The sequence below is a fragment of the Octopus bimaculoides genome, chromosome Z, assembly GCF_046866305.1.
Source record: "Octopus bimaculoides isolate indiv1 chromosome Z, ASM4686630v1, whole genome shotgun sequence".
Lineage (NCBI taxonomy): Eukaryota > Metazoa > Mollusca > Cephalopoda > Octopoda > Octopodidae > Octopus > Octopus bimaculoides.
This window is the reverse complement of record NC_142944.1, coordinates 37,148,164-37,163,247: the sequence shown is the minus strand read 5'-3', so window position 1 is coordinate 37,163,247 and position 15,084 is coordinate 37,148,164. Positions and strand designations below refer to the sequence as shown.

General features: G+C 34.0%; 1 protein-coding gene across 1 annotated transcript in view; it reads right to left on the bottom strand.

Moving 5' to 3' along the window:
- Window positions 1-15,084, bottom strand: part of LOC106872839 (exocyst complex component 8) — a 105,975-nt gene that overhangs the window by 51,137 nt on the left and 39,754 nt on the right. Inside the window, exon 4 of the mRNA XM_014919972.3 lies at window positions 9,857-9,957. Coding sequence (XP_014775458.1) covers window positions 9,857-9,957 — 101 coding nt within the window. The remainder of the gene's footprint in view (window positions 1-9,856; window positions 9,958-15,084) is intronic.

Genomic DNA, 15,084 nt, shown 5'->3' with positions numbered 1-15,084 from the left:
AACAAACAAACAACACATTAAACAAACAAGTGATTAGTTAGTCGGTTAGCTATTTAACCAATTGACTAATAATAAAGAAGTAGAAGTGAACTTGTGTGTGTGTGTTATTATTATTATTGGTGGAAAGACTCTCTCAAGACACAACAAAACTTATTTCAACACACAAATTCACATCAAGTATCTTGTAAACCAAATACAAACCCAGGAAGACATGGGATGAAGTGGTGAGGCATGATTTTCAAATGTTGGGCCTCAAGGAGGTGATGACAAGAGACTGGGACCTTTGGTGATATGCTGTGCTTGAGAAGACTAGACAAGCCAAGTAAAATCGTAGTTGTGGCTAATGCTGGTGCCACATGACTGTGGCACATAAAAGCACCTCTGCTGGTGGCACATTAAAAACACCCATTACACTCTTGGAGTGGTTGGTGTTGGGAAGGGCATCCAGCCATAGAATCCATGCCAAACCAGACTGGAACTTGGTGCAGCTCACCAGCTTGCCAGTTCCAATCAAACCATCTAACCCATGCCAGCATGGAAAGCAGATGCTCAATGATGATGATGATGATGATTAAGTGAAACACACACTCACATATATGTACATATCAATTCAATTTGGGTATTATTTTGGCAATGATCTGGTAAACTGGTGATGAAATGATTATAGTATTAAGCAATAAAACGTGTTGCTTAATCCATTGTTTTGTTAATATTTCTATATGTACATATATACACATAAATAGATGCACATATACACACATACATACATGCACATATACAAACATACGTACATGTATGTGTATATATATATATATATATATATATATGCATGCATATACAAGTACCCCTCATTCATTGGACAATAAACTTTTCTTGCGAAGACCTATTGAGGCAAGTGAAATCAAATCAAATCAAAATCGTTGACATGGCCGATAACAGTACTGCCTGATTGGCACTCGTGCCAGTGGAACGTTAAAAGCACATCCGAGTGTGATCATTGCCAGGGTCACAGACTAGCCCCTGTGCTGGTGGCATGTGAAAAGCACCATTCCAGCATGATCATTGCCAGCGTTGCCTTACCGGCACATGTGCCAGTGGCACGTGAAAAACAACATTCGAGCGTGGTCGCTGCCAATGCCGCCGGACTGGCTCCTGTGCAGGTAGCATGTAACAGACACTTATTGAGTGTGGTCGTTACCAGAACCTCCTGACTGGCCCTTGCACTGGTGGCATGAAAAAGTCTTGTGCCGGTGGCACGTAAAAGCACCCACTACACTCTCGGAGTGGTTGGCGTTAGGAAGGTCATCCAGCTGTAGAAACATTGCCAGATCAGATTGGAGCCTGGTGTTGCCATCCGGTTTCACCAGTCCTCAGTCAAATCGTCCAACCCATGCTAGCATGGAAAGCAGACGTTAAACGATGATAATGATGATATAAGTACGTACACACACAATAGATGATAATTGGAAGGCTCCAATTTCTAGTACTTTGAGTTACTCATTTCCAACCATCAGCTGGTAATCCAAGTCTGCTTTTCTTTTGAAATATTCACTGTTTGAATGTTTTTTTGAAGTACGAAATGAAAATTTGAAAAAAATGCTCATGTTTATGTTCTTACATTTAAAAAAACCTTAGTAAGTGAAACATGCAAAAATGACTGCTTTAAGCTCACATTTTTTATTTCATTTCTAGTTCTCATGGTGATATTATAAAAAGTCTTAAAACTTCATATGAGCAAGTTTACTCTAATAACTTTACTCATGAAACTGTGTTGTAATCTAAGTATTGTTTCAAAGTAATACTTTTAATTAATCACCATCATCGTCATCGTTTAATGTCCATGTTCCATGCTGGCATGGATTGGATAGTTTGACAGGAACCAATGTGTCCAAGAACTACATCAAGCTCCAATGTCTGCTCTGGCATGGCTTTTACAGCTGGATATGCTACCTAATGTCAACCACTTTATGGCATAGACTAAGTGGGGTTTTTTATCATGCCACTTGCAGCTACTGAGATTGCTATGTGTTATGCAGTTCACGGCAGGAATATGAGCTCTAGGGTAGGTGATGTGCTCAACTTCATGTTAGGGAATAAGAGGATCACCATGAGAGGAGGGGGGACAGAGCAGATTCCAGCAGAGGGATTTGCATGGTTACTCACAACATGTATATACACATGAGCATTTTGTGTCTGCCTGTGGAAGCACACATACACACACACATATGTACATACATGCATATACACATATGTATATGCAGACAGTGACATGTGTCCACACATATTAAAACATGTATTAATAACACATATTTTGAAATCAACATTTTTTTGAAACCAGAACAGAGTTCATGGAAGCTGGTATTTACATAAAACATACTTAACTATGTGCATACAAAACACTAACAATTCTGTTCTTTTGTTTAAACTGTTAATGCCCTGAGTAAAAATTCTTAATTTTTCATTCAAACAAAGACTATACCATATCTTTGATTTGAAACTCACAAAGGTATTTCTTTCTTCTTCACCTCTCTTCATGAAGAGAGGTGAATTCTTCAAACTCTCATTTTATATTTCAAGAATCTTTTTTGAAAAGCAAGCTCAGATTACCAGCTCATGATCAAAAACAAGTAACATAGAGTACTGTAAAGTGGAACATTTCAGTTATAATGTATTAAATAACACTCTAAACTTGTATTGATATCTGTAATTTACCACTTCTGGTGAATCAACAGAGATTTATATATATATTATACGCATATAAGTCTGCACTATGTCATACAAGCAGGAGAACCCAGTGATGGCTGTCAGAAAATTTCTGCAACCACACCACCTCTAACATCTGGCCACCTAACTCCCCAGACTGCAACTCCCTTGTTTATTGTATGTAGGGTACAGTTGAGCGAGAGACCAACAAAACTACTTGTAACACCAAAGATGAACTGAAGGCAAGGATTATGCAGTATTCACTAATTTAAACAAGGAGACCGTTCAGAAGAATTGCAGGAGATTCTGAAGTTGTCTGGATGCTGTGGTTGAAGCCAATGGCAATTTTATTGAATAAATTTACTCTTTGGTATTTCAAGATATTTCTATGTAATTTTGGTAAATATATCTGTTAAAATGAGATGTCAGTGTTGTTTTCATTTTTGCATAATTTAGATGACACTATATTCACCACACCCTAAATATATATAATGTACTGTTCCATGATAAGAAATTCAACAAAAAGAGTACTTCATCTGGTGAGAAATAAATATTATTTGTTTAAAGGACACGATATATGTCTTTAAGAGCTACTAATAGTTTCATATGTTGAGAAATATCTAACATATTCATCAGGCACAAAACCATATATCCTAATGAGCTAAAAGGAATTGAATAGAAGAAGAAACATGAAAGAAATGAGAAAGAAGCATATAGAAAATACACATATGAGTCTCTGTTGATTCACTAAGAAGTGATAAATCACAGAACTCAATACAAAACTACATAATACACAAATGTAGGTCAGACGTGAAGGCATGCATGGTTGCAGTGTATTGCTGCATTCACCATTTGTCAGTATATTCCCAGGTTCTCCTGAGCAACCCATCGGGTAAGGTCTCAGTCAGACTCCAGCTTTGCGAGATACTGCTTTGACCATGTGGCATGAGGTCAACCAACACAAGTTATCAACCCAGTCAGATACTCAGTGAAGAGAACATAGCAAGCAGGAAATCAAGCAACATGGACAAACAGTCTGAGTGGGTACTCTCTAATCATACAAGTAACAGAACACATCCCAGTTTTTGAGTAATGGTAACCCACAATCCTGTGAAGGATTATGGGTTACCAGGATTATAAATGCAGAATATCCTTCAGAGGTTTAAGACATTTGAAATATTTCCACAACAGCCAGAAATGAAATAAAAAATGTAAGCTTGAAACAGCTATTTTTGCATGAGCGACACATTATTTTCTTGAAAAAAAAATGAAGATAAGCATTTTCTTCATAACAAAACAGTAATTAGCATACTCACATTTGAATCTGCTGGAGAGAGAGACTGTGTGTGTGTGTGTGTGTGTGTGTGTTTTCATAAATTAATGGTTAAACTAATTGACTGGCACATACAATCTGTCCCCTGATATACTTCAACAAGCACTTACCCCATCCATGCTCAACATCCACTGCATTTTCTTCAACTTTCTCTCACCTTCAGCCTACCTGTACACAATATACCTCTGTTGGATCTCTTCCTCATAACATATCCTCCTAATACCTCTTCCCACTACCTATGTCCATTCGCCCTCTCAAGTCCTCAGTTCGCTCAACATTGTCAATCACTTCCCACCTGAGGCAGTCGTCTCTCCCCTCAAATGCAAGACTTTTTTTTTTGTCCCTCAATACTACTCATCACCTCAGTTGAGGAGTCTTGTCTTGCAAGTTAGATAGTGACCTCACTGCTATTGGTGCCATGTAAAATGTACCCAGGACACTCTGTAAAGTGTTTTGCATTAATATGTATAGTCACCATTATACAATTGCATATCCACAAACTAATGCAAATAAAAGAAAGCTAGCTCATCAGATCACCAGAACATCATAGTTACATCAACAATTCAACTCTAACTATACATAGGAAAAATTCACTCTTTATATACATATATATATATATATATATATATATATATATATATATTAGGGACAAAATCCAAAATTACAGGTAAAAAACTCAATTAAAATCAATTTATAAAAAATTAAAATTAAATTGAGCCTTATAGATAAAGTATATATAATATATAGTTTTAGGGAAAATAATCAATTTTCAAGAACTCATCGATGAAAATCCACTATCACACATATAAAAATTAATAATTAAAAGCACAATAAATGAGTATGATATAAAGTAAAGTAAATATCATAAGATAAATATAATAAAAAGATTACACGTGTTTCATAACTAATTTTCAAATAGAAAAGAAATTTAAATCGATTAAAATCAATTGAAATTATCGAAAATAAATTCTATTCAAAAATACGAGTAGCTATATTTTTGAATAGAATTTATTTTCGATAATTTCAATTGATTTTAATCGATTTAAATTTCTTTTCTATTTGAAAATTAGTTATGAAACACGTGTAATCTTTTTATTATATTTATCTTATGATATTTACTTTACTTTATATCATACTCATTTATTGTGCTTTTAATTATTAATTTTTCTATATGAGATAGTGGATTTTCATCGATGAGTTCTTGAAAATTGGTTATTTTCCCTAAAACTATATATATATAAGCAATGTTAATTCTCCCGCCTGACTGGCCTTCGTGCTGGTAGCACGTAAATGCACCCACTACACTCTCAGTGTGGTTGGCGTTAGGAAGGGCATCCAGCTGTAGAAACTCTGCCAAATCAGATTGGAGCCAGGTGTAGCCATCTGGTTTCACCAGTCCTCAGCCAAATCGTCCAACCCATGCTAGCATGGAAAGCAGACGTTAAACGATGATGATGATGATGATGATGATGATGATGATGATGATTATATATATATATATATATATATATATATATATATATATATATATATATATATATATATATATAGTATGGAAGCCCGGAACTGGACAATGTTTACATTGATTTGGTTAGTATCCTAGTTGTGTGTGTGTTTATACATGTGTTTGTGTGTATGTAAATTGTTTACTCCAGCTGATAAGCATATTGAAGGGTGGCTCATGTGTGAGTAAAATTCTTGAAAGCTCAATTGCTTTCTGCTGTTTTATTTACTGTTTGTTGAATACAATTTCTTGGTATTGCTGTGACCTCCCTGTCTCTATGCATTCATCCATGAATTCTGGAGAAGCTTCAATTTGTGAGCTGCTTTTTTTCTCCCACTTACCTATCTGTTTAATTACTTTGGTAAAAAAAATTCTTGTATATCATTAGCTTATATTTTTATATATTTTCTTGTTTTATTTTTACTTTATCTCTATTTTTTCTTTCTCCTTGTTATCTATTCTAAATTGAAGATGGTTAATTCCTTATTTTCTATCGAGCACTTCTACTTGTTTGATATAAGGGTGTTTATATGTGAAGAAAATTTTTTATATTAATAGCAACACAATATATCTTGACGAGAATGCTTACCATAATTTCTTGCATACTGAAATTAATTCTACATGAAGGAAGTTGTAAAATGGTTGTAATCCTACGGAAATCACTTGATTAAATAAATATGTATTCAACACTTGGTTAATAAATATGTATTCAACACTCAAATCTCTTGCTCACACAATAATTTTATTGCTCAGATTTTCTGGATTTTCAGTTACTTGGATACTTAATAATACACTACTTTGTAACTAATTACTGTGTGGACTAATTACTGCAAGAGGAGCATTCTGTGATAGCCACATGATTCTCTGAATTCACATCTTATACTACTCATTTAACTGGTAGCATCTGACCTTACCAGCTCCAGTCAAACTGTCTAACCAGGGGTTCTCAACCATTTTTTTATCTATGGACTCCTTTGATTACTATTTTATTCTGGTGGACCCCATAGTCTTTCAATGTTTAAGAATTAGTTTTATAGAAACTTCTTTCAAAATTCCTTTTTGTTTCTCACATATTAACTTGTGTAGATTGAACTACGTAAAATGCTAGAGAAAGAAACCTAGCTTTTTTTTTTGCAATACATACCAATACAAACATTTAAAGCAAAATTTTTTCAGGGACCCTTAAAATACTATTGTGGATCCTTGATTTTCTATTTTGTTGCATGAACCCCCAAAAATCTTATATGGGCCCTCAAGGACCATATGGACCCTGTATGAGAATCACTGGTTTGGCCCATTCCGGTATGGAAAACAAACGTTTAAATGATGATCAAGAAAAGTGATGATATATCATCACCACAAATGGTTGAACATCCACTTTTCCATTCTCACATGGGCTAGATAATTTTCTATGGCTAGATGTCTTTCCTGTCACTAACCTTTACCTGCTTCCAAGCAAGGTAATTTTGTTCCTATTATCAGACATCATGTCATGCCAAGACAAAGAAATAGTAACACATGCACAGATACATATTACATATATATATATATACACACATACATAAGATGGACTTGTTCCAGTTTCCTGCTACCAAATATACTCACAAGGCTTTGGTCAGTCTGGATCTGTAGCAAAAAACACTTGCCCAAAACCATGTGGTTTAGAGGCAAGCTTCTCACCATACAATCACACCTGCATATAGCCATGCCTAAGTCTAACCATATCTATGGTTGTTATTCGATGTTTAAGGTGTGGCAGTCATTCAAAACTTAGAAAACTCCACCGCTACCCACTAACTTCCACTCAGTGGATTGTGATATGCTGATACACATCTGGGAGGAATTCTCATATCACACTGATGTTGCCCATGCTGCAGGTAGTGGTCACACTGAACACTTGTAAGACAGGAAATAAAAATTGATTGGGAGTAAATACTTGTGACTTAGCTGGAGTTTTCTATTGCTTTTCCTTATTAAAATATTGCATAATGAAATCAGTTCATTCTTTTTGAATAACCCTCTACATTACTCAATATATATTGGTAGAGTTGTACAACATCAACCTCACATGCCTAAGTTTCTGGGGGGTTTTTGGAAGAAAATTTCTTTACAAACATTTAAACATTTCATTTTTATTGTTTTTAATTTTCAGCCAGTCTGGTTACAGTGGAAACATGTTGCTGTGAGGAAGAGACATCCACTACCATTTTTAGTTACACTAATAGCATGGTATATCGTCATCATTATTTTAATGCCTATTTTTTCCGTGCTTGCATGGGTCAAATGTAAAAGTAAAGATGAGGAGTACAGGGTATAAAAGAAGCAGATAAGGCAGATCTTCTTTAGTTCTTGTTGTATCTCTATCAGCTCCTATTTCACTATGCTGTCTTATTAACTCTTAGGATATCTCATTTAACGTGTTTACATTAATCGCCCCCCCCCCCCCCCATCACTTCTTCCTTTTCAATAACATTCATAAATTGTCTCCCTTGCATGAATGACATTTTTTAAAATACTTAAACGTCTCTGGGAAGAGCCCAATCAAGATGAGAGTTCCAGGGGGTTGCAATTACAATGAAGAAAATATAGAGTGAAGTCTAAAGATATGGGAAGATGAGATAACATAAAGATGATGAGACAAGAAAAATGAAGTATGTTAGATGGTATAAGTGAAGTTTATAACTGAGAGGTGCAGGAATCGTAGAAACATGTTTTTAAAATAAGCAACAACATTTTTGCATTTCCATGATTTCAGGTTCTGGAAATGAATTAGAATTTATTTTAGGCAAAAAGAGCTTTGCCATTAGATAAAACCAATCACAAATTACAGTTTTCTGCTAAAAATGTAGTACCCACAAAACAGAAAAAAAACTGGGTTTAAGTGTATTAAATGGATCTAGAATCTAAGAATAAAAACAACAATTTCCTAAGACAAAAAAAAAAAAAAAACCATGAGAGGTTGTATTGGCACAAAAACCTTGTGAACAATATCATTATAAATTCATACAATTTTTATTATTGTTATAACACCAGCACTAACATAATCAATACTGAAGACTAACTTGTCGTGTTTTAAAAACAAAATAAAATCAGTCTTCATTACTCTGAAGCCCTAGGGAAACAAATTTTGAGAATTCACCCAAATGTAAACTCAAACTCAGCAAAAAGTGTTAGTCACAGCTAGTAAAGTACCTTAGAGTAAAAACAGATATAAATGAGAAAAAGGCATTGAAGGGATGATGCATACCCTGCATGCACACAAGGATAAAATAACATTTAATCTAATAAATATATTCACAGCTGAATTCTCAGAATGACTTCATGAGCTATTTCTCCTGCTTATCGTTTATGCATATGTTACAAAGAATAAGAAAAAACATTTAGATTCACTTGTCCACCAGTTTTGAAGATAATCAAACCAAAATTTAATGAGTTTGAGACACTCACCCAATGAGTATTTCTGCCATAACTAGTGAAAACCTGTTCAGCTGTTTTCCAGTAATTTTGAAAACACACAGACAAAGATAAGCGACTACAATACCCTGCTTTCAGTTACATGCGCAGGGTAAAGATGTAGAGCAGTATATATATTTAAATCTGTGAGTATGGAAGTTATCACATGGTCATATTACCTTAAAGAAATAATGCAGTTTTATCCAATTGGTTATTATCATATGCCAAGATTTTGCTCAGGTAAATATCCTTAATGATACCCAAACAGAGGCTATCCATCAATATACTAATTTACTCACTGATATGCTAAGTTCTCTCTCTGTCTTCTTTGTTGTTTCTATGACAGTTCCTGCTTCTCTCAGTTAGAGACTTAACTTCACTTACACCCACCCAATACATGCTTCTTTTTTCTTGTCCCATCATCCTTATGATATCTCATTTTCCCAAACATTTAGATCTTGTTCAATCCTTCCTCTTCAGAACTGCAATCCTTTGAAACTCTCACCCTGACTGTGTTCTTCATTGAGATATTTAAGTTGAATTTTAATCATATAAAGCTGGCCAGATTGCAAAAGACCAGTAAAGGTGAAGGGTACTGCTTCTCTTCTTTGGATAAAATTAAAAAAGAGATGCATGAACACATGCACACACATCCTGAATTTAAGTATCAGCCCCTGTGGCAGATAAATTCATGGGGTTGCAATGTGACCATTCTTTATTTCGTTGTCTTCTTCACCATGGTGTTGGTACCAAATAAAGTATGACAACTACTAATGTTTCAGATACAAATCTCTGACATGTATGAATAGTAGAGCACAAAAGCTTATTAGAAGAAAGAAAGAAAGGAAAAAAAAATAACTTACAGAACATCCTTCAACTTTCTCAAGAAGGAAAGCTAAATTTCTTCGACTATCTTCTTCGGGATTTTCTTGTTCCTTTTCTTCTTTTGCTTCATCAACAATAGCTGGAAGAAAAGAAATAGTCAAAAATTATATTAGTAAAGGAACAGAAATGTATTTCAAGTTTAGCAAAATCTTTCAAAGAATTATAGAAATAGTTCCAAACCGGCCTTAAAAAATGGTCCAGAGAACAAACACCTAATATCAGTAACACAAGATCAAATTTCTTGTTGGTGAGCATGGTTCCAAGGAAACAGTCTTGCTCAATATTACAGACACAAAGCAGGTAGGCACTCAAAGCTGTAGTCAATGTAAAACCTTGATTCACAAAATTACAGTGGGATAGTAGCAAATTGACAAAGAACCAGAACTTTAAACATAATACATGTACAAAAGTATCTAGTAGTAAGGGCTCCTAAGAAAAAAAAGTCTCATGAACAATTCAAAGCTCAACAGATATGGTTTCTGTGAGCTAATTAATACATTCAGGCAATCTAATTAGATGAAGGTGGAAGTAATGTGAAAATAGCTGCTACAGTAAGGAAGTGTTGGTAGGGAGATGTCTCTGTCAGCAACAAAACAATTCTCTCTCGATACTAAAATCTGAATGTAAGCAGTAGGTATAAGAAGAGTGATGCTTGTGATAAAGTTGAAAATAAATAAGGTAAATATGATTGGCTGGATGTGCAATATTAATGTGTATGGAAGGCAGAGTAGAAGTGAACTTAGAGAGTGTATAAATAAAGTTATAGAATAATGTATAAGTATAATGAGTTTTGTGTGTTATTGGTGTAATGTACCGTTGGTAGAGAGAGACATGGGTAGAAGTGGTGAGGTCAGTTATTAGAGTATTGTTTTACAAATCACAGGTCTTGTTAGTGTCAGTTCTTATGCTCAATTTATACAACATTCTCCTAGATGGAACACTAATATATTACACTAACTTCACTCCAAAAAGACTACCATTTATTCTGTAGCTAAATTAATAGAGACAAATAAAATTACTTCTAAAGATAATAACATACAACTGCAATAGGATATGAACTTATAACTTAAGAATTTGTTGTTTGGAACCTTATCTTCTACAATGAACAGCAATTAGCAGTTTCATTTTCCTGAATTAGACTTATCATTCTGACATGACATTATTATTGGGTTCCTCCGGAGGAACTCAAGAGTAACATCACCCAACAAGATGTATAGCTCAGAGACTAGGGAGTTTCTCCAGGACAAGCTGGTATTTTTCCACATTAAGAGGTCACAGTTCTGGCATTATGGATATGTAATAAGAATGTTGCAGGAAGAGTTATAACATGGATTCTTCAAGCTGAGCCTACTGACAGGTGACCTAGGGGTGGACTAAGAACAAGGTGGATGGGATAATATCCATAGTCTCGGTTGATCACACATCGGAATCCAACAAGTGTAATAACAGTTGCTTCTGACAGGACTCTATAGAGGTGCCACCTGAGGACACTACTCCACATGGCTCTCCTAAGAATATTGGGTGGAGAAGATGGATATATGAATAAAACTAAAGGAAAAAGGGAAGAACTAAGTGTTGGAGTAACACAACATGACAGAACTGAGTTATTTCTTCGATGTTCTAATTTCAGATTCCTGAATAAAATGAGGATGATTTAAGAGATAATACTTTTCTTATCAATTCTTATATCATGGGTTGAATTCATAATTCTGGTTTGAATCCCTAATATTTTATTTCTTTATTTCTAACCACTGTTTTACATCAATTTTTCCCAGTGTCAAGAAAGATGTTTTATAAACATTTCAAATTTTTGTTTGATAATTCAGATTTGCCAAATTGACATTCTTAAACATCAAGAAATCTGTCAAAACAATGCTGAAGAACTTTGATGGGCTTTATATTCCAGAAAAGAATCCATATCAATATTTCAGAATAAACCTAACAATGTAAGCTTCAAAATTTTATAGGAGTTGTTTACATTGTAATTGTTAGAGATACAAAATAACATCGCATGTGTGTGTATATATATATATATATATATATATATACACATGCACACACACGTGCACACACACACGCACACATATATATACATACATACAGAGGTTGGACAAAATAATGGAAACACCTTAAAATTTCAAACAAATTTATTTTGATATGGGGTAGGACCGCCTTTGGCAGTAATTACAGCTTGAATTCTATGAGGTATGGTCTTGTACAAAGTTTGAATTGCTTCCAAAGGAATTTTTGTCCCTTCTTCAGCTAAAACAGTCTCCAGTTCTGGTAGTGATGATGGTGGAAGATATCGACTCCTTACTTGTTTTTCTGAAATGCACCATAAATCATCATCATCATCATCATTGTTTAACGTCCGCTTTCCATGCTAGCATGGGTTGGACGATTTGACTGAGGACTGGTGAAACCAGATGGCTACACCAGGCTCCAATCTGATTTGGCAGAGTTTCTACAGCTGGATGTCCTTCCTAATGCCAACCACTCATAGAGTGTAGTGGGTGCTTTTACGTGCCACTGGCACGAAGGCCAGTCAGGGGGTACTGGCAACGGCCACACTCAAAATGGTGTATTTTATGTACCACCTGCACAAGAGCCAGTCCAGGGGCACTGGCAACGATCTCGCTCGAAAGTCCTTACACATGCCGCGGGCACAAGTTGCCCCAATAAGTCTTCGCAAGCTGAGTTTCATGTCCAATAAAGGAGACGACGTTGGCATGGGTGCCAGTCATCAAATTTAACTCGATTTCGATTTCACTTGCCTCAACAGGTCTTCGCAAGTGGAGTTTAGTGTCCAATGAAGGAAGGTACGCATAAGTGGACTGGCAAAGGCCTTAAATTTTGGTCTCACTTGGCCTGTGAAGTTGGACATCTTATCTGGCCACCACAGTCCCCAGATCTCAATATTATTGAACATTATGGCCTCAGCCAGTCCACTTATGCGTACCTTCCTTCATTGGACACTAAACTCCACTTGCGAAGACCTGTTGAGGCAAGTGAAATCGAAATCGAGTTAAATTTGATGACTGTCACCCATGTCAACGTCGTCTCCCTCATTGGACACGAAACTCAGCTTGCGAAGACTTATTGGGGCAAGCGAAAGCGAAATCAGGATGGCACCTGTGCCCGCAGCATGTGTAAGGACGTTCGAGCGAGATCGTTGCCAGTGCCCCTGGACTGGCTCTTGTGCGGGTGGCACATAAAAGCACCTACTGCACTCTCGTTAGGAAGGGCATCCAGCTGTAGAAACTCTGCCAAATCAGATTGGAGCTTGGTGTAGCCTTCTGGCTCCACCAGTCCTCAGTCAAATCGTCCAACCCATGCTAGCATGGAAAGCGGACGTTAAACGATGATGATGATGATGATGATATATATATACATATAAATATATATATATATATATATATATATATATATATATATATATATATATATACATATATATACATACATATATATACATACATATATATACATATATATACATATATATATATACATATATATATATACATATATATATATACATATATATATATACATATATATATATACATATATATATATATACATATATATATATATACATATATATATACATATATATATATATACATATATATATATATACATATATATATATATACATATATATATATATATACATATATATATACATATATATATATATATATATATATATATATATATATATATATATATATATATATATATATACATATATATATACATATATATATATATATATATATATATATATATATATATATATATATATATATATATATATATACATATATATATATATACATATATATATATATATATATATATATATATATATATATATATATATATATACATATATATATATACATATATATATATACATATATATATATATATATATATATATATATATATACATATATATATACATATATATATATACATATATATATATATATATATATATATATATATATATACATATATATATATACATATATATATATACATATATATATATACATATATATATATATACATATATATATATATACATATATATATATACATATATATATATACATATATATATACATATATATATATATACATATATATATATACATATATATATATACATATATATATATACATATATATATATACATATATATATATATATATATATATATATATATATATATATATATATATATATATATATATATACATATATATATATAAATATATATACACATATACATGTATGTATTCGTTTATATATATATAAAGGGCATTACTACAGAATAATGCCACATACTAGACTGCCCAAATAAACACATTTTAGTACCGAATGCGAGGAAAACAACCTTTGATAGAAATCAACATTTAAAAAAAAATAAACTCAACTATGTATCGACCGATTTCACGATTACCAGAATTAAATCTAGTTTCCGTTCGTCAGCATAGTATAGTATCAACATATACGAATAAACAGAATTCTCACCTTACCAAAGCGAACACGCATGTATCCGGCCCAGCAAAAGGAATGATGTTCATCCACATACATCGGTAAAAAAGCGGTAATCTGTACACATACATATATATCCATATATGCATACACATATATACGTATATACATATATATACATATATATGTATACATATATATATACATATATACATATACATATATACATATATATATATACATATGATCACCGTCCACTCTTGACAGAGGAAGACCATTGCCGACCTTCAGGAACATTATGCGCTCTAGGACTAACTTATATTTTGCATTTGCGGCTCCGTTGGTGGCTAATGAGCCCTGCTCTTGACAAGCAAACACGACTGCAAACATTGCAGACAAAGCTTTCCCCATTCTCTATATGAGCCGTGCGCTTTCGCGCAGCTCGCTTAAGTTCTTCATGCTGGATACGTGCTCTCTCAAAAGTGTCAATCTCCTCCTTAACCTGCTTCCTCCATCCGTGGCGATGACAGGCATTGTTCTCCCAGTCAGTGTCCTGCATATCAGAGGCCTTTAATGAGGAATTGACACAGTCCTTAAATCGCAGCCTTGGTTTCTGCCGGAGTCTCCTTCCATTCACAAGTTCTCCATATAGCATCTGCATAGGAATCCTGCTATCCTTCATTCTAATAAGGT